We start from the raw sequence: 27594 nt of genomic DNA on the forward strand, positions 1-27594 counted from the left end.
CATCGAAAGTATACAAGTTGTGGCGTATGCTGCAAAACACTTTCTGGAAGAGTACCGTAAATTCCGGACTATAAGCCGCTACTTTTTTCTCACACTTCGAGCACTGCGGCTTCTACTCCGGTGCGGCTAATGCATGGATTTTTTATGGGGGACAATGAGCTTCTGCCGCAAAAACTTTTGACTTCGTCACGTCGGATCTTAATATCAGTCATTTTGCGCTTCATGCACGCACCCTCATGATGGAAAACACACGGAGAAATACATATGATGCAGCTTTCAAGTTAAAGGCGATCGACCTGGCTGTCAAGGAAGCTAACAGAGCTGCTGCACGTTAAGATGACACTGACAGCGACAACAGAGACTGAGGAAGTGAGTAATGAGGTCATTCTGAGGCAGTGAATGGATGGACTTTTTCTTGTGAAATATATTACGGTCATCTTTTTCATCAGCCGTGTTACAGACACCGTCGGCTAGGCTTCGTATTGTAACGGTTCATGTTGTAAAGTCAGTAGTTGATAATGTGTTCATAATTCCGATTATGTGGAGAGTCAGTGAATGCACCAGCGAGAACGTGTTGAGTGGCTGTATGAGAGAACGCTGGGGGAGAGAGTTGGATTGTTACGGCAAGTTATGTGTTGCTCTCTGCTGTAAACGGCGTGGTCACGGCCGACAGTGATCGGGTTATTAAAAGTTATTATTTGTTATTATTCGTCGTCCTTTAACGTCCGTACGGACGCTACAGTATTTGCGGATGTTACCGGTAGCCTACGTCTGTGTAAATAGCTCTTGTTATAGCGTGGACACCTGCGGCTTATAATCAAGTGCGGCTTATATATGTACAAATACATTTATTTACTTATTTTTAGCCGGTGCGGCTTATATCCAGGTGCGCTCAATAGTACGGAATTTACGGTAATTACTTTTCTGGACTTTTTTGTAACTGCATCAGCGGTCTTTGTTGTAGTTTCTATCAGTCAAGACTGAATCCCAGTAGCTTTTGTCTTTGCTTTAAGACAGTGGGGCATACCATAGGCAACAAGGATGGTGACAGTTTGGCAAGCACTTGACCCCACGTGTGGGCTGATTGATTTACATTTGAGACCGACCGTGGAGATTACCTTCGCTTCCTTTCCACACAGTCTTTGGATGAAAGCCAGGGCCTGCACTTGAACCAATCAAATTTGGGACATCATATCGTGTTGTGGGACTCGGGACAAGTGATGGAAATACGATCCGCCTCTGTCATGAGGCCTTTGATGTCTTGTGCGAAGCACTTTGAAGAGCCTTGTTGTTGAAATGTGCTACATAAATATGTTGCCTTAATGTACAGTCCTGCACAAAGAGGGAAACCATGGTCACCCTACCCTCATCGCCAGCTGGTCTCTACCTCTGTCTGTTTGCTGTTTGGACTTGAGGAAAACCGTTGAGTTTATAGGAGCTCATGCAGAAAAACTAAAATCGGCTAAAAGAATGCTCAGATTGCATTTGTGGGAGTTTTTTTTTTTTTTTTTTTGTCCTAGGGGCATCATTATAAGTATAAAAAAATGTTCCATGTTCGATGCTGTGAAACTTTTAACTCTAATTAATCCTATGCACCAAATTAAAAATTCTTGGACTGGACTCAGCCTGAACTTTACAAATAAAGAGACTCTGAATATAATTAAAAGTCATTAGCATTTCAGGTGATGACAGGGGACATTTGTGCTTAAAAAAAGGGACAGTGGACCAAATGTAACCTGAGACCTGCAGAAGCTCTTCAGCAACACTAAAAAAGCCGATACACAGTATGCCATTTCAACTCAGGTAAAGAGGTGTTAAACATTCTTGGGGAAGTATTTACGTAATAAGTGCCACTGTGACTGGAGGTTTGGCTGCACTGCATCACGCCATGTCTTCCGCTGTGCTGTTGCATTTCGTCATTGTACTTTGTATTTACCTCTCCACTTAATCTGCCACAAAGACTAATGTGATGCACGCAAATGTGAGGACCGAATGTGTCCTCGATAACACAGGACATCTTCGACGACCCGGTCAACTTAAAACTAGTACAACTTCAACTTTAGTGTTTCCAGCAAACACAGAAACATCTAGAGGCATATGATGACTTAATTTGTTTAACACTAGGGTAACAGTCTGTAGGAAATTGGGTTCCTACAGACTGAGCTAGTGACCGATACAAACATTACCCTTAATAACATTACCCATAATTATCTTATTAAATTCATCAAGAAAACAGATTTTTATTTTCTCATGAGAATGCTCCAAAAGCGTATAAAATATCTATTTCTTAAGGCGTCTGTATTTCATCTACAAGTGTCTGGATGTGAGCCTGTCATATAAAATGTCCTTGAGATGGAGCCCCTGTAAATAACCTGAAATATTCATCATGTGGGTTTTCTTCTCAGCCCTTTTGCATCCAAAAGATCCTGTGAGAGGTAAACTGCAGATGCAGACTTGGCTGTGATCAATCAGAAGTATTGAGCTGCTGGCTCCAAGTCTAGACTGGACTGATGTTTGGAACATAAACAACACTGCCTACCTGCTGCAAGTTTACTGTACATCTCTGAGAGTGATATACAAGACAGGAGAAAGACTGCTTACAACCATATACATAGATGGTGTTGATCTGCAAAATAACGGAGGACTTTTATTTTAAAAGGAGGAAGAGAAAGCAAACACACGTGTAACACTTTCTCCTTAATATGTGCATAAATTATAGGTTTATGGATGCTTTGGTCATTTTTCACGTTGTGCTCGTATGTTAAGAAAAGCTGAGCTGTTACAAAGAATACAATGCATATACAAATTCTATAACCGTTTTAGATTGTAGTTTGAGACTTTCAAGAGTGTATGTGTCAGTTTGAAAAATGTTTGCCCTTTTAGGCCCAGATCAGAAATTGCAAGGCACCACACAATGGCCTTTTTGTTGAAGCGTGCCGCATTAAAAAAAAAAAAAAAAAGTGCAGTTTGCTGCGTCTCGTTAATTTTTCCATGGCAACCACCCCAATCATCAGCCCTCAGGTTTTGCAGGAATATTCCTTCAGGACTGCTGACTTTTGCTAAAATGTTTGTATCCACAGTTTGGGTTTTGTTTCAAACCCCTTTAGTTTCTTACAATTAGAAATTCATAAGAAGTTATTTCCATATCAAATTAAAAAAAAAACAATATCTGTCGCTACAAACAGTCATATGGCTACAGCCCCAGCTAGTGGCAGAAGGCTGTGACACAGTTTGAGACAAATAATTTAACCCCCTTATTGGTCCAATATATCAACATATTCAGAATTACTTTAAAGGTCCCATATTATTCTCCTTTTCAAACAGTTTCAATAAGTCTTAGAGTTCCCCAAAATATGTGTGTGAAGTTTCTTTTTAAAATTCCAATCGGATCCAGTATTTGATCAAGCCTATAAACCCCTCTATTTCAGCCCTGCTCAGAACAGGCTGTTTCTGAGTCTGTAGCCTTAAATGCAAATGAGCTGTGTTTGGACACGCCCATCTCTGGAGGGGCTCGAGTAGCTCAGGCTTTCTTGCGCCATGTCCTGTTTACGTTGAAAAAGCAGTCAGATGGCAGAACAAACACCTAGCTGTTGGAGTGTCACCCACCTGGGGGAGGGGCTTATTGCACTTTGTGATGTCATGAAGGGAACATTTCCAAAGGGCCTGTTTGAGCACCCATTTTTGGAAAGTAAAGAAGGCAAAATACTTCATACTTGGAAGGTACCGTATGTAGACAGGCTAAGGACACACATTAGTATTGGAACAACATGCAAAACTATATTTTGCATAATGTGACCTTTAACTGACTAGCAATTCTGGTGCTGACTAGCGAGTGTGATGATCTAATTTAGCCGTTTAGCCACACATCTCTTCTGAATACAGATCATCAATCTTGTTACTAATGTTCTTGTTTGCTTTTGTAAATCATAAATCACATTAAGGCATCACCATTGAATTAGGTAATACATAATACGGTACAAAACCAACGTGATGCTACAGTTTGCACTCCAACAACAGCTTCCATTCCACTTGATGACATCAGTTCAAGTGATTCAAGTAGAGAGGCCACCTTATTCTTAATCAGAGTACTTACTGTAGCAGGAGGATGAATGGTTCGATAGTTCTTCATCAAAAACTGACTGAAGTGCCATCAACAAACCCATAATGCACTTGAAGGTAAAAGCAACGTTCAAAATCAAGTCAACAAAAACTTTACCGGGTCTGTCCCTGTCTGTTTCATGACACGTGATTTTTCCGACAGTAATAAGTATGACTTCTAAAGACTTCTAAAAATGATGAAGAGGTTCTTGAGCCTCTCTTTGAAGATACACTGAAGGGATGAAAAATCTTGGGAGAAGTGGTTTCAGCCCAATCAGCACTGTCCGTCATGCGGTTTGAAAAGAGACGAGATACGCAAAGGCTCTCTTTCAACAAACAAGCTTTTTGTCAGAGGAGAATCACGAGATAAAAATAACAATCGCAGCGTGAAAGAGAGATAAAGACTCAGAGGCGGAGCTTGGTCTGATGAGAGAGAGAGGAAAGTGCTGATGGAGGCAGATTGTTCGACAGTTGTTACTGCATGAGTGACAGAGCGAGTTTGGGCTGACACACTTTCTGCTCTCCTCACAGTCCCACAGGCCACGTTTGAGCTCTCGCTACAAGTTGTTCATCTTCATCATGGCGGCGCTCTAAAGCAGCTGTCACGCATCCCGGGAAGAGAGAGCGAACGGATCTCTGACTACATCACTATGCTTTCTCTGTGCTCACATGAAGGGGTCACATTCTTGTGAACGCAGCAAAAGGAAAAATGTGTCCATCATAACAATCCGCTCTGTTTGGAGAACATATCAAGCCAAGATGTCGTGTTTGTCGTGTTTTCTCTTTCCCAGCTCAGCTCAGCAAGACGTCTTCATGAATCACAAAACTGTTCCTGGAGCAGGAGGAGTTACCTTCTCACAATGAAGCGAGACAAGAGTTCATACATTATCTAATTCATGTTGCGTTTTACTTTTTTCTATCTCATTTAAAGACTCACTTTAGTTGATTTGTAAATAAAATGCTGCAAGTACTCTGAATCACACATAGAAGATGCATGAAAATAAGCATCCTGTCCTCTCTTATTAACATGAATTCTTTTCCCAAATGAAGTTTTTGAAAGATCCTAAAGTTTTCTCTGCAGCTGATGAGGCTACTCAAGCAAACATAACACCAATTCCATTTGTGAAAAGAAGAATAAGTTGTGTTATGGTTATCTTAAAGTGGCTATTATTTTGTAAAGGGTCCAGTACTTTACAATCATTTTCTTAAAGGGAGGACCATGCAACTGTAAATTAACTGGAGAGTTCCTGCATTGGATTCAGTGTGCAAGGTTTCTGTGTTTAATGTTTAATTTTCAGATTACGGAGCCAAAATCGTGTCTGAAAAAAGATGACTCTCTCTCCTTTCAACATTACACGTTTCTCCTCGGCTGTTTGATCTAATAAAAGACGCATACAATAAAATAGTTGAGCAGAGTTGCCTGGGAAAAAAAGTTTTTTTTTAAATCAATTTCATGATTTTATGGGCGCATCAGCTTACACCGACAAAGCTAAGATATCAAATATTCCATAACCTGAATCATCACAGGAGTTAATCATGTAAAACGTTACAAGTACACAACAAGCAGAATATACACATCATGATCTCATTTACAACTAGCAGCAAGTTCTTTTCAAATGGAAGAATTATCAGCTCAGGACTTGAAATGACACTTTCATGTGCAACAAACATGGAGAGAAAGGATCCATTATCTAATCTAATTCAATGCAATTAAATCTGACAGCTGCTTCGAGCCTGAGCAGAAACCTGGAGCTCGACTAAAGCTTGTACACGTACAGCTATAAAACCACAGAACTGGATCGATATGCTGCCATCAGCATGTCCTTCAGGCATGGCCACTATCTGCAGCATGCATTTGGATAATTTACTTTGGACAACAGCGATCAATAAAGATGTATATGTGTGTGTTTTATTTCATAAGTATCCATTATTAACTCAGGATGGAGCCGGAGTCAAATCAATGTTCCTTCTGAGTGTTGTCTGAATGGCGACACATACCGGATCACGGTTACTCTCTGGATACATTTGGGATATGCACATATACACTCACAATCATACTTAGATAGATAAAATACATGTATATGTGCATTAATAAATAATAATCAATGAACTTAAAAATACACACAAACAAATATGGGGTATGAAAACTGCTGCTCAGAGCCAACAGACTTCCTGCTAGGACGTCAGTAAGAACCGGCTAAAGGGCACAGGAAATAATGAGGCTACCAGCGTGGCATGTATAATTTATTGTGTTTGAGGCACGCTGAGGAAAAAACACCTATTGAGCTGAGGAAATATCAAGTAAGAAAAAACAACTAAAGGACAAGTAAACACCAGCTGACTCATCAGGACCTACCTCTGAAAGGTGTTTGTGGGCTCAAGCCTGTATTTTATCTCATAGAGGTAGATAATTACAGACATCCTTGATGATTCTAAGACCTTCCCACACATTGCTTGTCTAAAAAACATTTTATTTGTGTAATGCTTGAATAATTAAAACCACACAGATTCTGTTTGGATCCAACATGACACCAAGAAGTCAGTCTTTTTGTGTCACAGCTCTGATTTCTACAGCAATCAAAATTAAATAATATAGTTCTATAGTACTATATAAAGCCTCCCAACATACCGAATCAGCACAAAAAAGAGGGTTACATAACTATGCATGTAATTGTGATGCGATTCAGGTAGGAATTAACACATTCAATTTTTCTCGCGTTAAAAGTGTGCTATTTTTCTTTAAATGAGGGTAAAAAGAAATACTCTATCTCTTTCCTTCAGACATGTCAAAGGTTTAATGTGCAACATTATAACCATTATAGACATCAGATCTGTGAGCAACGCTTCTAAAGAAAGAAGTTCCTCTTGCCTTGTTGTTCTCAGCTCTGTGTTCATACAGTATGGGTTGGTACTTCCTTTAGCCTGATCTGTCGCTTCCTGTCCAACTATTTGCCCTCTCACCACCAGGGGGAAGAGAGAGAGTCTCACTCACTCATGAGGATAGTCAGTAGAGGCAAGATTAGTGTTGTTGCAGGAGAACAATTCAAGGAGGACTGACAGACTTTTCAAACTGAAGTACAAACTTTTTTGGGTGGTATAACATACCTAAAAAAAATAAGAGTACAATCAACTTTGGGATGATTATCTGAATTTTGAATGTTATTATCTGAATGGCGCTCAGTTGTACAAAGTTGCACTAAGAGAGGAGCAATGTACTGAAGGGTTGGCACTTTTTGGCTCTATAGACCGAGATCTCAGATTGGTGGTGTACTGGACTCTGAATGAAGGCGTATCCAGACAGCTTGAGTCCTTTAGGGAAGGCTTCGAGTCAGTCTTCCCTCTGCATCACTTGCAGTATTTCTATCCAGAGGAGCTTAAGTGCCACATCTACTGGACATGTTCTCTATCAGTTACATATCATACCGTACCTTTAATCAAGCTGTAAATTGAAGCAGCTACCTAGCTAGCTCACAGAAGTGGCAAACTGGAGCCAAAGCCAGGTCTTTGGCCACAAAAACAGGAACACTTACTAGCAACTAAAAACATCATTTGCACCAGCAAAACGATTGAAGTTCATTTTCATCTCTGTTAACAAGTAGGTTGAATTGTATTTATGCAATATCCAATCACAATGTATGACAATGTACATTCAGCATGTATGTAGTAAACGGAAAGCTGTGTTAAATATTCAATTCTCTGCGCATGTGTGTACTGTAAGCAAGTCCACAAAGAAGATACCTTACCCGCTTGCGAAGGTTGCACGTGAGGATGAGGTTGCGTGAGAAGGAGTTGGCGAAGGCCGTGTAAAACTCCAGCACTTTGAGTAAAGCCTCCCTCTTGATGACGTGCAGGTCGCAGTACGTTAGCGCTCTGACGTTAGCAGTCGCATGTGCAAGGGTGGTTTCTTTCCAAAAGACATCACCAAACACGTCACCTTTGCCTGAGAACAAAACGCACAGGAGAACAATGTTTAGAGTTTCATGGAGCAAAGACAAAGGTTTAAATTAGTAATACAGCAATTGTTTGAGGTGTGACTCCTTAGAAAACAAATACAAGGTATGTTTTTAAGTAATGAAACAACAAATCATGAACTGGCTGATGTTTTAGATATACAGCTGCACATGATGCATTTATGGTGTTATTTCACATGCAAATTATTACACAAAATCATTATTATTCAGTTACTGATATTGTGTTACTGTAAATTAAATCATACTTTCTGGTTAAAAGCCCAGTGCCTTAAGATGTCTTAGGCCCGTTTTAAGCAATGTTTGCAGGACAAAATACTGGAGATGCATTTTTGTTAAAGAGTTTAAAGATGAATAATTATCGGTTATTTTACGGTTTTCTTTGCCATTTGAAGAGCAGACATTCAATTGATATTAAACATTGGCGGAGTAATTGAAAAGGAAAATTATTGGTTGGTTTATTATGTCAAAATGCACATGCATATTGATTTGCATGAAGACAAAATACTTTAAATCCCTAGGAGTGTAACTAAAATATTGTTATAATGTTAATAATGTTTCTTTTTTGTAAGGCCCCATTGCATAGAAAGTTTTGGAAATCTAAAGATATTGTTCCACTAACTGGGGATGTTTCAGGTGCTATTGGATATAAGATACAGTTTTTAGAATATCATCAAGTGAATCAATCAAAGTCAATTTAGTCACCATCAGGAATCTGGCCCTCCCAGAAGTAATTAACATGATTATCGTTAAATTTGTTTTTATTTGAGTGGCATTAATTGCTAGAATTGTTTTATATCGATAATGTTCTTCTTATACTGCACGTTTCTTTTGTTTTTAACTATAAGCTATGTATTTTTGTAGACAAACAGATCAGAACTAATGGACAAAACCTTTAACACTGACATTTGAAAATCTCTCACATTGGAATTGGTCACACACATTTGTGTAGAATTTTGCGTTCCATAAAAGATTTTTTTTTATTAAGAAGAGTGAGTATTTTTCTGATACTAAAATATTATAGTTTGCTGCACTGACCGACTGATCTGTGCAGCCACCTGGACACTTGACTTATCAACTGCCAACATTAATTAGCCATGCAAATTACCCGTATCATATCAACACATGTTTACACTTGTGAGCGTCTCCTTGGCAACGCAACATTTGTTCTGATATAAAAAGAAGATAATTAGTTATAAGAAGCAACATCAAATGTTTCATATGCAGTCTAAAGCCGGTAGGTTTTAAATAAGAAAAAGGAGGATATTTTTCAAATAAGGTGGACTAAAAGGTCCAAAAACATGCGTTTTTTACACTCTAATGAACAAATTAGACAAGAAAGGAAGAAAGGGATTCAAATATAAAACTTTTTTAAATGTGTATAGAATATGCAGGTACAGTCTATTCATTTCCATGAAGAGATCCAGCTCCACTTTGCGAATATTACACACAAAAATCTGTGCTAATCAGAATTCAAATCTGTGTCAAACCTGCCACAACCACCAGCTCAGCGTTTTTCTGACAAATGACCCGGATACACAAGCTGTCAAAACACCCTAAGAAACAGACGTATAACACCTCCAACACAACATAGCAAAATGTATATAGTGGTCGTGTGTGTGTGAGTGGATCTCATCTCGACAATCCCTCCTCTGCACCCTTGAGGGTCCCTTTCTCACCAGCTCGGGCAGTCGGTGCTCCTCTGGAATGAGCTCCCAAGAGATCTGCAGCTCCCCGCCAATTAGCCGTCAAGATGTGGACTGGGTCACATGGGCCGCGAGGTTGGTGAAGGTGTTAGTGGTTGTGTGCGCCGAGTGTGACTTTTACAGCGGGGTTAAAAACCACCGGGAGGACTGTTAGGATTGGCTGGGTGGAGATGGATACATGGGTGCTGTGACCCCTGTCCGCCGGCTTTGTAATGCTACTGATTACACTGTCTGTGATATTTTTCAGCCAGACTGCTCACAGGGACTTCTGTTCGATGTGCACACTGAACATGAGGGTTATAAAGGTCCTTTTAGCCTCTTTTTTGTTCTCACAGAACATGTAAAAGCTACAGTACAGGACTTGAGTTAGCACAGGCGTTTCTTTCTCTGGCTCAATGTAGCTGAAAACAAAGTATTTTAATAATAATAATGATGCATTTCATTTAAAGGCACCTTTCCAAATTCTCTAGGTCACCTTACAAAGCAAGACAAAAAGACCGGAAGGGAATGATCAGACAGAATATGCCAGTTTAATATATTGTTTTTGAATGTGGATTAATATTGTTTGCTGGCAATCTGGAATCCCTGTGAACTATGTTAAATTCTAGTTCATAAATTGTATGTCAGGGGCTGCTTTAGTGTATCTTATGAGCACTGGTATGAGCCAATATCCGCCCTCTGGATAACATCTGCCCAAATCAGGAATCCCAATACTGTAGCTTTGAAAAAAAAAGGAGCTTTCCATGGGGAGATTAGAGCACACGTATAGACAGCTCACTTGTTGAAATTCTGCTACTTTTTAATAGAACACACTTAATTAAGCACACAGGGCTATTTAAAAAGACCCAACGGTCCTTACCTATGGAAGCAGATGTCAAGTTTCGTAACCTAGCAACAGTAAAGGCAGACAAGCCACGCTCTCAAACTGAGGTGGTTAGCGCTTCCAACACACACAAAAAAAGCTGTCAGTGCCTAAGTCCTAAATCACGGTGCATTTGGAACGCTCCACCTTGAATTTAGTTGTCTCTTTTCTTCTTTTTGTGCTGGTTTTCTTGTTCAATCTCATCCCTTGGTGCAGCCTTTAAAATCCCAATTGTTTCTAAGTGTGCTTTTACCAAACTCACTGACCAGACAACACGTGTACAAAAGGTGTAAATAGAGCTGGCTGAGCAGTTCTTTAATGCTCAGTGGAAAAAAGGCTATATTGAGAAAAAAATCTTAAAACCCTTTGTCAGAAAAAGAACATTTTTCTGATATCATATTGACCACAGGGAAACCGTTTATACTATTATCCTGTGTTACCCTGCTCTGTTCTAGATGTGTGGTTGAGCATTTTGTGCTACATTGTTACTATGCAGTGCTATGCAATTAAAGTCTGATTGATTGATTAACTGATACATTTAAATACAAACAAACTAAACTAATCAAATACAGGGATCCTATTTATGCCTGTGGTGATGAGTCATATATGGTTTGAATAAACTCTGACAGACATTTTGTTTGGCTCTACAGAAGCACCAGCATCCTTCAGACGAGGTGATGACGCTGAATGCCGCCGCAGCCTGTATCCCCCATCAGCAGAAAAAGAAATTGCCTGTGGGCGGCTGTGCACCCTCGCACTGCTTTATCTCACATTGCAGCTCGCCAGACGTCGGTCCGGTAAGACGCATTTCGGGCTGCTTCTTTCAGCTGATGCTGCTGTTACTCCTGTCAGACAATTATCTGGGAAAAGTGAGTGGGTGGGGAGAGTTATACCGCTGCTCTCCGTGACTCGGATATCCACTGACAGCAGTATTAATGGACCTTATTGAATTAGAAGTACTGTAAACATTTAAAGCCCTCCAGTCGTGCTTCTAGAGAATGAAAAAAAGGTTGTTCCTCCGACATATAAATGGTTACCAAGAAGTTAGTCAGTTTTTCCCACTTTCGATATTAATTGATGAATGCATAATGAGCTTTCTAAACTTGTTCATGGTGGGAAAAAAAAGTCTATCTCCCAGAATGTCCCACCACGAGCAGCATGCTGTTCATCACAATCACTTAGACTAATGAGGCCATTAATCACGATAATTGATGAATTACTTATGCTGCTGCATCTTCACAACTCAGGAACTGTGTTTATATGAGCTTTAAGTCACAAATTATTTTGCTTAAACCTTTTTTTCCCCTGTAGATGAATATGTTAATGTGTGCATCATGGTCCTTCAAAATGTTTTATAGCAGCAGCACATGCAGTTGGTCAGCACTCCAGGGGATTATGAGACACAGATAAATATATTGCAGTGGTAAAACTACGGCGAAATCAGTCCCTAACTTGTGATTTTAAAAAAATGCACTGTTTTTTGCTCAAAGAATACAAGCAGCCAGCAAAGGCTCCCCTTCCTTAGCACAACTAATGTGTCTGTTAATAATCGGATTGCTGCTTCTGTTGTCAGCCTGTTATCTTTTCACATCAACACCAGATTTACAAAACTGGAGTCGAAAGCTTTCCTGAGAGTAATACAAATAAATCTGGTATTAATTATGAGAGAAGCACTTCTACACTGGAAAACAAACTTTGTACTGACATCTTCAAAGCTCTGTCTTAAAAAAAAAACATTCTTTCCATTAAGATCCAGCTGGATCTCTATCACACTCCAACCCTGTCTGTGTTCGACTGTTGAGCGAGAATTGAACTCGATGTGATTATTCATTTTTCTTTTATATCCTGATTATTAGGGCGGCTGTTAAAATAACAATTACCCTCCTGTTGAGCTCCGAGCTCCATTTATTAAAGAGCTACTGTACACATCGAGTTGACTAATTGATTGAGCTGAAACCCTGGCAATCAAAACAAAAAAAAGAATTAGATGTGTTAACAGAGGTGATTCTATAGCTATATTTTCATTTCTTTGTTTGTTCTGTGCCAAATTTGACGTCTACCTTATCTCCGCTCTGTGGCCATGGTATGGAAGTTGTCATAACCAGTGAATAGATCGATGAAGCGTAACGGTTGTGACGTCAAAATCAACCGACCAGGGTGTAGTTCGCTACACATCAGAAACGTGGGTTTACCATTTTCTGCAATGATCCAAAATCAAATAAAAAATCCCATAGACCAATTCTTGTTCAAACCCATGGCAAAACTACTTTCGGGTTGGTCTATACAAAAATACATCATCACTTTTCCAGTCTATGGTTATCTAAAACTCCAACATGCCTGGTCTATAAGTACAGCCAATTCTTACAGCATGACTCATCAAAAGTGACTGTTTAAAGTGATTGTGTAGTTTTTATTCTGGGACATTGTTTTAATAATCAAACCTACATGTAGACCAATATTTCATCACGTCACATGCTGTTTCATAAGCGAGCCATGTGTATTCTGTGTGAACCCTGTCAAATAAAAGGAAAGAAGAGATTTTTGTATGAAGCGACACGTGTCAGTCATTTCAAAGAATGATGAAAGCCGAACTGCATTAAGAAATCTTACAAGAATCGGACTGTTTGAAGTTTCCTTTCATCACGTCTCCTTTAACCTGCTCCCTAAATATGTTCTTCTGCTAATGTATTCCACATCAGAGCCGCTCCTGCACACATTCTTATTTACTGGGTCTTGTCATGCAGACAGTCTCATGTGATCCCAGGCCCATCTCCTCCCGTTCACTGCAGACGAATTGCTTGCTGGGCCAGAAAAATATTGCTGTTTGAATAGAAGACCAGGCTGAAAATCCCCTTCTCATAACCGAGCATGAATAATGGATTTGGAAATTAATCAGCTCATCATCTGGGCAAAACAAAAAAAAGAAGAAGAAAAAAAAAATAGAAAGGCTGAGTGAATTTTCTTCAAGATCGAGCAGAATCATCAATAGATAATTCAGGCTAAAGGGCCGAGACTGTGCCGTCGTCTGTTAATAGGGCTGTCCTTTCACTGCCAAAGCACCAACTACTTATGACAGTTTGGATAGAAGCAAGCCGCCGACACGAAGGGAATACTTTGGTACAAAAACAATGTAAAGAACCAAATGAAAGAAAAGAGGGCTAAAACTGTTCAGTGTTATATTTCATTTGGCTATAATGGACACACTTTCTTTGAAAAACACAACATAATAAAAAACATAAAAAAACGTAAACATTAAAAAAAAAAAAAAAAATTTAACAAGCTACCCATTTGGGAACTTAAAGCTGAACAATCAGAGGAACAAGTTGAGTAAGAGTAAGTAAACTGTGTAGACTTTCAGGATCGCAAAGATGATAACTGCAAAAGACGATGAACCTAAACGAAAAAGTCACTGCTGAAGACAATCGGAAAAACTTGTGGATACAACAAACCACGCAGCAAAATATGAAAGGATATGTTACGATTCTATCCATCCATCCATCCATCCATCCATGAGAGGGCATCTGAATTTGTCTTTATTTGTTGGTCATATCCGGCTGCAACACGTCAGATGAAAGCTTTCTGTACAGTTCTTCAGCCTCCTTCTCTGAAGCTTTTTAATCAAGTCAAACCTTATTCAATGACATCTTCATTATCTCCTCTCACTTCCACACATCAAAGCAGCCAGTGAGTGAATTTGGTCAGGGACACCGACAGCCTGGTGCATGATGGGAAACGAGCAGGTTATTACTTTATGAGTATTTACAGTATTGCCTTGTTACAGCGGGGAAAGTATTGGGTTTTTGTGTGTTTACGTGTCTACGCTTGTTGTGGCCGTGTAATTGTGTGTGTCTGTTTGTGTGCGTTAGGAAACTTTATTGTGCCTCAAGAGAAAACTCATTTTCACAGCCTGTTGATAGAGACATTAAGCAGCTTTTGTATATTTACTTTTGCTGCTTGTGTGTGTGTGTGTGTGTGTGTGTGCGTGTGTGTGTGCGTTAGTGTGTGTGTGCATTTATGTGTCCACCTGATGCCATATAGGACACTAATGAGAGCAGAGTGTGTTACAGCCACGGGGAGCAGCCTGGGGAAATCAGTGGCTTTAAAACCATGACCAGCACACACTCCCCTGCATCCTCTTCTTCTCTTTCCTTCCTCCCCCTCTACTTCTTCTTCTCTGCCTCATTTGCCTTACGTTTTCATTCTCTCTCTGAAGTTCTCGGGCCCTTTCCAAAAATCCATTTCTTTCTCTGCCTCTGATGCCTATCCTCACATCTTTTCTCCTTCTAATTGAAATGTTTCACCACCCCCTTTCCTTGTCTTTATTCCATTTCTCTCATTGCAAATCACCTCCTATTGTTCTTTTTTCTGCCTCTTTCCTTGCAATCATTTTTTTTTTACCACTACCTCTCCTTCTTTCATGCACCATCTCTATCATTTTTCTAAGCCTCCATTCATTCCCACGGTTCTACTCTTTCCTCCCTTAAAATCTAATTTTCTCTAAGCTTTATGGGATACTAAAAAAGGAGCAACAACTATTTGAGAGGGTGAGTTTCAAAAATGACCCCATCCCTTTATCCCCCTCAAGACCTTCTGTTCATCCATTTCTCTGCCTTTAGCTGCTCTTATTGACTAAAATCTGATTTATATTTGAATGTGTGTGAATAATCAAAGATTGAAAATTCTCTACCATCAATATTAAGTATAACTTAGTTGGCATGTGCAATCAATGTCTAAGAAATATCTTTAAAATCTGAAGTAAAGACACAAATTTGTCTCTGAATGAGACAAGATTAAAAATCAAATAAAAAAATATTTTTATTTATTTATATTTTTTTCCAAAATGGAAAAGAAATGTTCTGGAAAGAACTTTTCTCCATTGTGCTTCTCTCTCTTTAGATGCCGTTTAAACCCAATATAAACAATGAATGCTCTGACATGATAAATGTCTTTGTATTGTTCCAATCATGTTCTCTTTTTCTCTCTGCTGCTTTATGTTTCTTAGCATGAGCTTTGGAGCTGGCAGAACTTCCCCAGATTCTCAGCAGAAGAGACAAAGAAGTTGGCTGAACAAGGTGCAGCTGTCACATGAAAGAAAAAAAAAACAAACTTTAAAGAGGGAAGCCATATTTAGAGAGACGTCCTTTTCATGCCGTTAACGCACGCAAACAAACCCCCTTATCTTGCTTCTCCTTACATGCTCTCTCTCTCCTTCAACCTTTTATTTTCCCTCCCTCGTTCCAAGTCTCCTCCTTCCACCACCTTGTTTCTCTCCCTCCGTCTCTCCTTTTGTTCTCCATCTCAAATACTAATGCAGCTGTAAGCATTGGTGGAACATTTTCTGGTTTGTTTGCAAAATAAATAAAATAAGCAACAACTTGTGAGCTAGCTAATTAGCATGAAGGGGTTTAGTCATTAGCCAAAAACGAGTCTGTGTGACGAGAATGAAGGCTTTTCAGTCGCTCATAACAAATACATGTGATTTTTAGAACATGTGAAGGGACACTTTTTGTTTTTTTAAGATTTCATTTTGGGTTTCATACTTAATGTGGTTAGAGCAGACCTCTTTAGTAGTCTCTCTTATCTCTTCGACCCCCTCCATTTTTAAAAAGCTGCAAATTTTGAACGGCAGAAAGTGCTTGAGTACTATTCATTTTACAATGCGGTCATTTAAGAATCTTCTTCCCTTCAAGGTTAAACCCACTTTTTGAGAGTTAAACGATTCTTTAAAAAATACCTTTGCATTAATATGAATGTTTTAAAGGGAGTTTACGTTTGAAAATAATTTGTAAATCATTTAGTGAAGCAACCAGAATGAAGAAAATTAAGAAAACAAAATGAACGCAGCCGTAAAAGATAAAGATCCTCCTCCCTGCTTTTAAAGAGTGATGACTCGGCTTAAAAAGACACTGCATGTGCCGCATTGAAATTCATTTTTGAATCCTCTTGTCAAATCTTTCTGAAAACTTTCCAAACGTGTTAAGCCATAAATCCATTCATGTATCAGATCAGAAGTTTATCATTGAAATTTGGACAACACTGCACATTCACTGGACTGAATTGGTGGACGATGTCCAAAAGTGTGTACTCATGTTTGCTTTCCCTCAACAATAAAGTGGATATGCTTCCTTCATTCAGCTGGATCTTTTCATTTTGTTAAAATAAAGCAGCGACCTTAAAATGCCTAAAAGCTTAAATTTTGTTCTCTACAAAAGATATTATGTAGATCGTGAGTGTTGAGGAAAAATTCTTTGGCCCCCGTCTATCTCTCACCACAGATTGAGCAGCTCCTGATGACAAGCAGCTGATGAATTATCGATTCATATCTTCGGCATGGTGAAACGCTTTATCAAACCTTCGATGTGCTCTTTATGCTGCCTCGTCTGAAATCGGCCTCAGAATTAATTTAAGGAAGTGAAGATGCGACACAAATGGAGAGGCCGCAGGGACGGGCCACGAAAAGAGGGCTCACTCTGTCATGTTTTACTCTCCACTGCCTCACCACCTTCTTCCCACACGGTCTATCAACTATCTATCATCTTGTTTAACATTTTATCAAAGCCTTGTTTTCCTCACTTCATCCTTTTCTTTTCCCTCACTGTGCATGTGTTATTCTGTTCAAACACCGAAGCAGCGACAGCTTGTCATATCTGCTGCAGAGGATCACACGGGTCTAAAGTAGGCTAATTGTTGCATACGAGACACTATCACAAATCTAATCTTGTAATCTGTTTCTGCAACAGTACTGGTTCTGATCTAGATGTGTTGTTTTTTTTTCCAAAGATATGAGCCAATCTACAATAAAAACGATACTTGTCATGTATTATTTCCTGTGACCTATATAAACCCAGATGAAGTGATACTGATGCTTCAGGCAGCTGCAGAAGCAAACAACTTTTCAAACTATGTGATTTGAGCTATGAAACGCAACAGATTCTGAATAAACCATTGCTTCTACAGCAATGTTTTCCTGGGGAGTTAAAACTGAGACCAACCGTATAATGTTTAAGTCGTCACCCGCAGGGCGCCCGGGTCCACGTGCCCTATAAACGGAGGACATAGTCCTCGCAGCGACTGTGGGTTTCGAATCCAAACTTCGGCCCTATGCTTCAAGCCACGGTGTCAGACACGCTTCAGTTCACAGTTTCCTTTCATCGGTTTTCTCAGTTTGTGAATACTCTTTTTTTTTGACTTTGCATTGTTGCAGTGGGTTTAATGTTAATGCGTTTGTGACTGCTTTTTGCAGCATGTTCTTTTGATTAGAAATCCTGTGGGCAGTTCCTGTAGCTCAAACTCATGTTCAGCAAGCAGCCAGGCTAATATCGTCTCCCTGAGATGTGTGCACTGTATATGTGAAGTTATATAACAGAGGCACTTTCAAAACCAGGATTTGGACTCAGGATGATCTCCTACTTCTGGTTTGACGGATTCCCTTACAGGAAACAACCATTCATGTTTTTTTCCTTTCTGTCATAAAGAAATGTTCCCTCATGAGCTTGGAAGCAGCAAAAGAAAATACCTTACTTGTGCATGTCACAGACTTACTTATCATGTTAGTTAAGTGTGTATGTGAGAGAAGAAGCCAAACCTCTACACACAAATGATCTCAACACATTACCCTGCGAAGCTTTGCTCTCGCTCTCAGCTGTAATAATCTCTCCCTTCTTGTTATTTTCTGTCAGTAAACGCTCATCAGGGGCTGCTGATGGTTATGAGAGCGCGCTCTACAGCGGCTGCTGAGGCCGTTTTCACCATCAGTGCTATCTGTGCTCGTCTCAATAAAAAGGGGTTTCTCTGACATTATCTCCGTTTGCCTCTTATTCTGCCTTTCCTGTTTCCTCGTTCTTCTCCCACTTCATGAATATTGCAGCGAGAGGCTGCAGAGCAATATGTACGGCAGCAGATAAGAGTCTGTTTGAAACGCTTTAGAGTCAGAAACAACTTCAGCAGACTGCTGTCTTTAATATAACAACTGCAGTGACTCAGCCTTTTACTGTGCTCATCCACTTGCTGACTTTATAGAATGTTCTACATTTACAGAGAGAAGGTAAAAAATAGCGGGGACGTTTGACTTAATCCTGTTCTACGAGTGACTTTTATGTCGGTTAAAAGAAAGTGGAAGTGGAAGTTTCTGACCTGCTGTTGTATTGAAAGTCCTTCAAACAGGTTAAAAGGGCTGAAAATGTCTCACAATCAAGCGGCACACTCCAAAGATAAAAAAAAAACCGAGGTCACTGCGGTATAGTGCAAAATAATGCAGTATTTGAAGTGTCCACTCAAGACTGCCTGAAAAAAGGAAACTTGTCTGGATTGTCCGAAAGCTAGGTAGATACCCACAAGTTCCCTGTCAGCTTCAGGCTTCAGATCGTTCTTCGGGAACCACTGTGTGAAGTCAATGAAAACTACGTCCATATCGCATACAGTCTATTCATAGAACCAATTAAAAAAAAAGAGACATGGCAAGTTTCATTGCTTTATAAAAAATATAAAACATACAACAACTAGCTTATTTATTTTGTTCACAGACAGCTCAAAACTCCATGGATGTCACTTTCAGTTTTGATCTCTATTGTTTGGTGTGACCTACTTAAATTCTGCTAATATTATTCTTGTCTTCTTTTCCAAAACCAGCTGTCAGGGCTTTATGAACAGCCTGAGACAGACACACTCAGTATAATTCTATCACTCTTGTTTTTGAAATCAATTAATTTTTTGGCATGTATTTGTTTTTAGGTTTGTTCAGCAGCTTGTTTGCTTTATCCGTTTCCTCCTTCGTAAAGAGTCTTTGCTTTTTTTTTTTTTTTTTTTTTTTTGCTGTTGGTGTTTAAATTCATCACAATCATCTCAAAGGTGTTAGTGATGAACCTGGCAAACAGTCCACCAGGTCTTACCATATTGTTTTCTCGAACAAACTTCTACACCAAATATGTTGTACATTTTACTCTTTAAATAGTGGCCAATCCTCACAATGACCAGGCTGGAGTTGAAATTGATAATAAAAATGTATTGGTCAGGAGGTTCTGTTGTTGATTTACGGTACTACTAAATGTTTTTAACTAGTGCTTTGTGGGGTTGTAGTTTTTATCGTTTCATCAATAAACAACACCTACTTATTGACATGACTACATACCTAAGATGGCGATGACCTCATCGTCTTGGATGACCTCCAGTGACCCCGACACAACAAAACACAGGGTGTCGACACTCTCTCCAGCGTGAAAGATCAGGTCTCCTGGAGCGCAGTGGGTGGTTTGAAACTCCACGGCCAGCGAGCGCAGGCAGCCGTCACTGGCTAACCGGAACGCAGGGTGCTCGTTAAAAACCTGAGAAAGAGGGAAAAAAGTGGAAATGCATTTACGAGCAAGTTCTTTCAAGAGTCAAACTGTTGTAACAACAGACTTTCGACAACATACCACACTCTTTTGTTCTCCCTTTTTAAACAGACATCGATATCACGTGTAATGCCCGCCACCCCTTTTCTACTCAGGCTCTCATTGGCTAAAGGAGCCTGGGAACACTGAATGGAAGGTCCTGATTGGTCAAATGAGGTGTCTTTCAAAACTTTATTATTGATCAGCAAGTTAAAAGACTCATGAACTGATTCAAGTCGAAGATCGAGTGTTTTGTCTTTTCTTCCAGTCACAACTTCCTCAAGAGGACACAATCAACACGCTGAACAGAGAATACAGGTCATCCTTATTTTATATTCTGGACAGCAGTCTATATTTCTACACCTTATTGTGTTCCTGTCTGCAGAAGAAGTTCTTTTCTGATATCCATTTATATGTGAAAAATGAGAAACGGCTTCCACACACAGACAGAATCCATCACAGAGACAGTGAAACACTGAATTTGGTTTGTTCTTTCACTCACATGAGCGTTTATGTCATATCAGTGCTTCCTGTCAATCAATGAAACTGTCAGAATGAAATGATAGTCTTGATTCGGAAATCAACCCTCAAAACATGTTCCTCGCAAACTTTCACTGTTCAGACTTTTCTTTTGTGTTCAGGACCTTCGTGTAGAGCGGGAAGCACTCTGTTCAATGAGCTAAATCACAGCGACAGAAGTGTTAAAAGTGGGAGAACTCTTTGATGCTGATGACTCGGTGAAACTTTACACACCATGAAGGAAAAGCCAGCTGGTGCCAACAATCTACAGAAAAAAACTCTGTTCCTCTATGATTTTGTTCTTTTGTGGAGCGCTCACTCTGGTTCTTTGTGAAACAATTTGCATGTGATGTTTTCAGATTTAGTGGAGAGGCCACATAAACTGTAATAAAAATGTATGGTAGCTACACCTGCACAGGCAGTCCAGGTCCAATTAACAGACTTGCAAGCCATTCCCACAATACTCCTGATTTCCTACTCTAGCCACTGTCCTATGTAAATAAAGACATAAAGCCCCAAATAAATCTTGGAAAAAATTTTTGAGTAGGAGGTTGTTCTGTAAAATAAAGCTAAATCTTCTTAATTATGTGCCAGAAATTCAGCTCAAACCTGATGGCTTCTGAGTGAGATAACCTGACATTGACCTGCTTCAAGGACATATTTCTACTCTCTCTAGTAATAATTTTTAAAAGGCTCTGATTTAAATGTCCCGGGTTAAGTGCTGTGGGATCCGTTCCCTTTTAGAAAGAGAGATTTGAGTCACAATAAGAGCCAGCCGCTCTGAATGATGAGAATAATGACTATGAGTATTTGTCATTGGCGCTGGTTGTTACACAACTAAAGCTGTCCTTTATTCAATGCCAGCTCAGCGATTTCCGTGTGCCAATAGTGGGACCAATATCAGTGGTGTCAAGTGGTGCCCAGGAGCTTATTAATAAACACATCTTGTCTGAGTTCAGGTATGTAAGCAATTAAACAGGACTGCTATTCAGTGTATTCATAGGAGTGAAATAGATATCCTGCTCCAGCAAACCTAAAAATCTCTTCGTGTGAGGAGAGTTCAGAAAGGTTTTAATTGATGACTCAGGTGTTTGGAAAAGCTTAAGGTACAAAAGTCGACTGCTTTAAGTCTATAAAGGTCATTCTGTTTTACAAATGTATTCTTAGATCTTGGTTCATTGTAAGTTTTATCAAAGCCTTTACATTCAATTATACTCTTTATGAAACAGCCATGTATCACCTGGTCCTTTAACCCCCAACGTTTCTTCAACTTTCATTTTCTATACCCTGAAGTACCCTGTGATAGAATTCAACAGGCACAGAATGAAGGCGGCGGTAGCTCAGTCTGTACTGAAGAGTCACCGGTTCGACTCCTGTTGTTGACCAAATCTGGAAATTCCCTTCCTGAGTACTGCCAAGCAGAGGCGCTGCTTGTCAATAGGAATGGCAGGCAACCCAAAAGCTGACAAACCACAGCAGTGCCTCAAAATGGAAATTTTGCAATGACAGTAGGAAACCTCCCAAATGGGGCCCCATCTAACAGCACTTACTCTCAATGCCCTGCTGCATGTCACGTGCATTATTGCTAATGAACTAATAATGGACACTAGTTGTAGGGGCCCCCGAGTAATGTTTGCCTCGGGCCCCAACAGACCCTAGAAGCGCCCCTGCTGCCAAAGGTTCCCTTGAGCAAATATTTCAGAATTTATTTTCTATTAATCTATTAAACCAAGAATCTGTAAATAGTTTGTGGACACATACCTTCCTGTTGAGGTGGACACAGATGTCGGCTCTCATGTCCTTGGGACAGATGGATAAGACCTGAAAACAAAGACGTAAGAAGGTCACACTGCAGTTAAAAAAAAAAATAATAATCAATCAACTTGGCATCAGCAAGACTAAAAATGGTGGAGGGTTTTAACCAATCTTTGCTTCAGGGAAACAACACAGTAAGACATATTCAAATGTAAGTTTAGATGGAGGTCTGCTGGCAGCAACGTCAAACTTTTAAAGTTGGAAGGTAATGAAGATGCAAAGCTGTTGATACATTTTATAATCCTTTAAATGCCCCAAAATTCTGCTCTCCCTGATTCCAGAGCACAAGGAGGTCAAAGCGTAGTCTAAAACCAGAACTGTCAAACTACATTATGGTGCTGAAGGCTGATTCAGATCTTTTAGTAGGTCAAACTTTGTTCGCAATGTGAGAATTTTTAAATAATAATAAATTTAAAAAAAACATTCTGGTGAATTTTTTAAGGCAGAATCGTGGACGAAATTTTTTTTCTGTCACATCAGTGCAGATACACGAGGGACTACTATTCTCCATTAGAATCAATACAAATATATTGTACACATGTATAATCAAATGACCCCTTTCTTCATAACAATCCGTACAAAACATTATCGTCACCTACCAGAGGGTGAAGAGCTTTAAACAAATTCTCAACATCTCTAACTTTATCAGTGTTAAGCTGGATGGATGCGAGTTCGAGTCCAAACAGAAGCTTTCCTGAAAAACGTTAAACCTTTATTTATCAGTCATTTGTACTGCAATACATTTGTTTCTGTCAGAGGGCAGAGATTTATTGCTATATATCCTTGACTTGACCTTGAACCCTTGCACCACCACCATAAAGTCAGTAACAAAACTACATTTGAACCAGTGAGGTGTTATTTACAACATTCATTCCATATTAAAGCCCAATTAAAACTGTGTCCCTCCTTGGTTATCGCCAACCTCCATCTGCCTGAATGCCTAAATATTAGTCGCTTTGAAAATCCTGAATTCTCTAATTACATGAGCTTTGAGGTAAAACATAAAAACACAACATCATCTACTCCTCCAAAATTCAGCGTTTGTTAATAATGAAAATAATTAACCGAGTGGAAAAACAATAAATTAACTAAAAGTGTCTGCAGCAGTGACACTGTTTTTGAAAAAAACATTTTTGCTCAATTTAAAAGTGGAGGATGTTTGGAGTGCTTTTGGGAGCTGCTGGTCTTTTTGTGGCTTGTAATCACACAAACAGATGAATGTGTAGCGTATAATGGCTCGCAAAGTTACAGAAAATACCCACTAATTGGCTCCAGCTTTAAGTGCAAAGTTTTAAACTGAGAGGAGAGAGGGAATTATAAAAAGAGAGAAAATGTACAAACACAGTAGATGAGGAGCATTTAACACGAAGAAATATAACGAGAAGATTTTAAAGAATAATGCATTAACTCTGGGACCTCTATACATCATATTAAAGCTCCTTAAGGACATCTAAATTCTTGATTTTATGATTTGCCAGATCCCAAATGAGCAAAGCAAAATCTCAGTAGTGAACGAAACTTCAGAAAACTTCATGTCTGACTGTAAACAGCTTAATTGGGGCGACGCCGTCACCTTAAATTGTTGCTTTCGGATATCTTCCACCTGATGTGACAGCACAGCAGTAAATGTATTAAGTATATACATTTGCCACAAGGGAGCAACACAACTGGTGTGGTCTCCATTCATGTACCAAAAACTGCCTCATTATGGTTTCCGTATGAATGTCGAACTACATCGGCAGTCAAAAAAAAATAAAAAAATCTTTATGCCCTGCTTCCTGAGACCTCCAGCACCCTCCTGTCCAACACGCAGAGTCTCCAGCTGTGAGGTCCAAGTGGGAACAAGCAGCTCAGGGAAAGGCCTGAAATATTCAGCATTGCATATGTGAAAACAGCTTTCCTTGTGGCTGCAGATGGCCTAGCAGTTAGGCTGCAGTCCATATTCATAGGCTTTAGTCCTCCAAAAGGGGGGGCCTGGTTTCCAGTCCAAACTGCTGTTCCTTACAACATGTCATTCTCCACTCTCAGAACCCAATGTCCTATCCACAAACCTATCTGATGAAGGAAAAAGAACAAAATAATATCCAATATGTCCCATCATGCTTAAAGGTAGTAGGAGACCTGCATGATGAGAGCCAAACTTGAAGCAAAGGCAGAGAACAAAGATGCCGAAGTGAACTCGGGGGTTTGTAATCATGTATAAACCAGAAAAGACGCAGTTTATCGTGTTCATCTTCCTCTTCTTTCTGCAGCCTCAGCCCTGCCATGAATGCTGCTTATGCTGCACTAGCTGCATGACTTAATAAATGGCTGCAGAAGTTTACATGTAAGGACTTTGTGTTTTTTCTGGGGTTTACATCAGAGCTCATGAAGACGTTCAGTAGTAGATTGAGGAAGGATGAATCATCTCAGTGGATTCATAACTGCACTGCCTCGTAGTGTATACTGGAGCTGTGTGTTTTTTATGTCTTCTTCCTTCAGTTTTGAGCAGTAATTTACATTTTAAATGGGGGGGTGCTCGCAGAAAGAGGGCTGACATGGCTTGTTGGTAGAGAGCTTGAAAATAAATAAGAATCTCATATAAAACTTGGCAGGCTGTATCGCTCATGTATTTTGCATTAACTCAAACTAGAGCTGACAGAAAATGTTTAATTTTCACAACAATTGAATTTTACTTTTATCTAATTCGATTATTCTATTCTTAGAACATGTTATAATAAAAAAAAGTTGGACACTTTTAGTTTGTAAAAATCCACTTCCAAAATAAGGTAAGAACTAAATAAACATCCATGTCAGATTTCTCACAGCCCATCACTTCAAGCCTGCAGTAGCTGCACCGACATTTTAATGAATACAGCTCACTACTATTTATATTGGAACTCTTGACAACAGTCAAGTGAAGAATCCCATTATGAGAAAAAAATATTCAACCTGTCTGGTGGAAGGCCTGTTTTTAAGTCATTTAGGTTACATTCAGGGACCAGCCTTCGAACACAGTATGTATATTTAAAACATTATCAAACCCAACAGATTATTAGCGTGCATCTCTACCATTTGGGTAAAAGGTTATAATAAGTCTTAATTTCTACAGTGTCAGGCCATCATTTAAATAAAAATAGACGTTTCTCTAAAGTTGAGTCTATCCTGCCACAAACCGTTTCTGTGTTGTATCCTGTTGCTCATAGCAGTCACAGAATAGCAGCATATTTCTGCTGATGTTACGCTCTGGGTGGAACGTTTGAACAGTGTCTTGTGAAGTCTGTGTAAAAATGGCAAATATATGTATACCAAAAGAGATTTGTGAATATGTGGAGGTTGCATGCAAGTTAAAGGCAGGGTTAATATTTTTCAAAAACTAGCATGATTTTGTAAGTATTATTCTCTCCGTGCTCCGTCTTCACCCACCCCCTCCCCTCTGTGCTACCTTAAAAGCTATGCCCTTCACTTACATGCACTAGCGCTATTGGTCCAGAAGCGGATTTCAGCTCATGCCTCGAGTGTGGGCTCATGCATGCATGGGGTAGGGTTTATTATATTTCTCTGCGGCAAATAGACTCGAGGGATCCAATGTAGACATTGTTCACGGAATGGCTTTAAGTTCACTCACTCAAAACATAGCCATTCATCACGCTAATACATTTCCGAAATAACATGACATTTGAAATCTGAATTCCACATGGCCACAGTTCGTCAGCAGTTTGACGTCTCTGGGAGCAGCTGGTCAAAAGTTCAGCACTCAGCGTGTGTCTGGGCAAATTAGGCTGTAACAGTCTCTGAATGCTCACTGACTTTAAGGCATCGTGTTGGTGTTGTTTTCTCCTTTTTGCTTGTCACTGACTTGTTTTTGTTACCTGGTTTTTTCCCTGTCCCCTTCCCTATTTTTTTTTTTTGTTTGTTTCATGGGGTACACCCGCCTGTAACTTTAGGATAAAGATTGACTTTAAGGACTCTGTCAGTCTTGCTGGGGGGCTGGGCTCCAGTGGGAGAATTGCCAGAGAGAATCACTCCCATGATTCCCCACCAGCCCAGACTTCAGTTGTTATTGTTTTGGTTCACAGCCTTATTGCTGACTTTATTTTCTGTGTTGAAAACTTCTCCTAAAACTGTCGACATCTAGTTTCTGATTCCTCAAATATGACTGGACGTTCTTATAATCAGTGTCTCTGTCTTACCTTCTCCGTGTCGATGCCTTTGGACATGGACCAGGTGGAGACGATGTAGTCCATGACCCGCTCACTAAGCCCCTTGGGGACCTGGTAGAGTTTCAGGAAGTCCCTGACGTTGTTGAGCATCTCGTGGTAGCGGTTGGTGTTGGCGTACATTTGCTGGAAGATGGTAGTCACGTTTCCAAAAATGGTGGCATACAGCAGAGCTAGAGTGAAAAACAGGAGAGGAGAGGAATGAAATTTATTTTTTTTAAAAGAAGCATGTTTCACGTGTGACTCTATTTTATAAAATCCCTGATTTCTTGGTGTAAACCTTTTTCTTTTTTTCTGTCTTTCTGGTGCTCTTTGATGAGTGCTATTAGACATGGTTCATTAAAGTGTTTCATAAAAGTAATAACTCTGACTGGAAAAGAAAATCCACTTAAACTCCGACACCCACACGCAGCCAAAGGCTCTTTATCCTGAAAAATTGGCAGTCTGCTTTGTTGTAACTTTTCTTTGGAAATGTTCCTCTTTGTGAAGATTAAATCCACAAAAGCACTTAATAAATACAAATCTGTCTCATATGAGGTGCTAGACACATAAAATCCAAAACAACCTCCAAGTGATGCACTGATGACATCTATAAATTGAATCAACCACCTTGGAACCTTGAGAAAACTTCAACAATCACCTATTGATAGCCTAACTCCCATTCTGAGCATTTTATAGACGAGCTAAAAAAACAGAAGCCAACAGGTATCTTCTAAACAAAGCAATCCCCTATAAATTACCTGTTATACCATGAAAAGCAATTTTCCTTTTTTCACATTTCAAACATCTCACAATATTCTGCGTTGCCATAACAACACTCTTTGAAAAGCTTTGCAAATGTTCAAAGGTTAGCGAGTTCTATTCATGAAACAGGAACTATTATTACTTTACATTACCTGTACCAATAGTTGAGCAGATTAGATGTTCTGTTCTTGCTAGCACCAATATAAAGTACTGAAAGTTTTCCACTGACTTTGTATCATTGGGAGGTAAGAGAAAGGGAAACAGAAATACATGTAAAAAGACGAAAGCCAAAGAAAAAGAACAAGGAAAACTCTT

General features: G+C 39.5%; 1 protein-coding gene across 8 annotated transcripts in view; it reads right to left on the reverse strand.

The window, feature by feature from the left end:
• The window catches only part of kcnh5b (potassium voltage-gated channel, subfamily H (eag-related), member 5b), a 110351-nt gene that overhangs the window by 18512 nt on the left and 64245 nt on the right, over positions 1 to 27594 (reverse strand). For all 8 annotated transcript variants that reach the window (XM_079370254.1, XM_079370255.1, XM_079370261.1 and 5 more), the window contains 4 exons: positions 26509 to 26708; positions 22283 to 22342; positions 19762 to 19954; positions 7842 to 8038 (listed from right to left, as the gene is read on the reverse strand). In XM_079370254.1, the coding sequence (XP_079226380.1) occupies positions 7842 to 8038; positions 19762 to 19954; positions 22283 to 22342; positions 26509 to 26708 (650 nt within the window). The remainder of the gene's footprint in view (positions 1 to 7841; positions 8039 to 19761; positions 19955 to 22282; positions 22343 to 26508; positions 26709 to 27594) is intronic.

The sequence above is a fragment of the Symphodus melops genome, assembly GCF_947650265.1.
Source record: "Symphodus melops genome assembly, chromosome: 19".
NCBI classification, from domain to species: domain Eukaryota; kingdom Metazoa; phylum Chordata; class Actinopteri; order Labriformes; family Labridae; genus Symphodus; species Symphodus melops.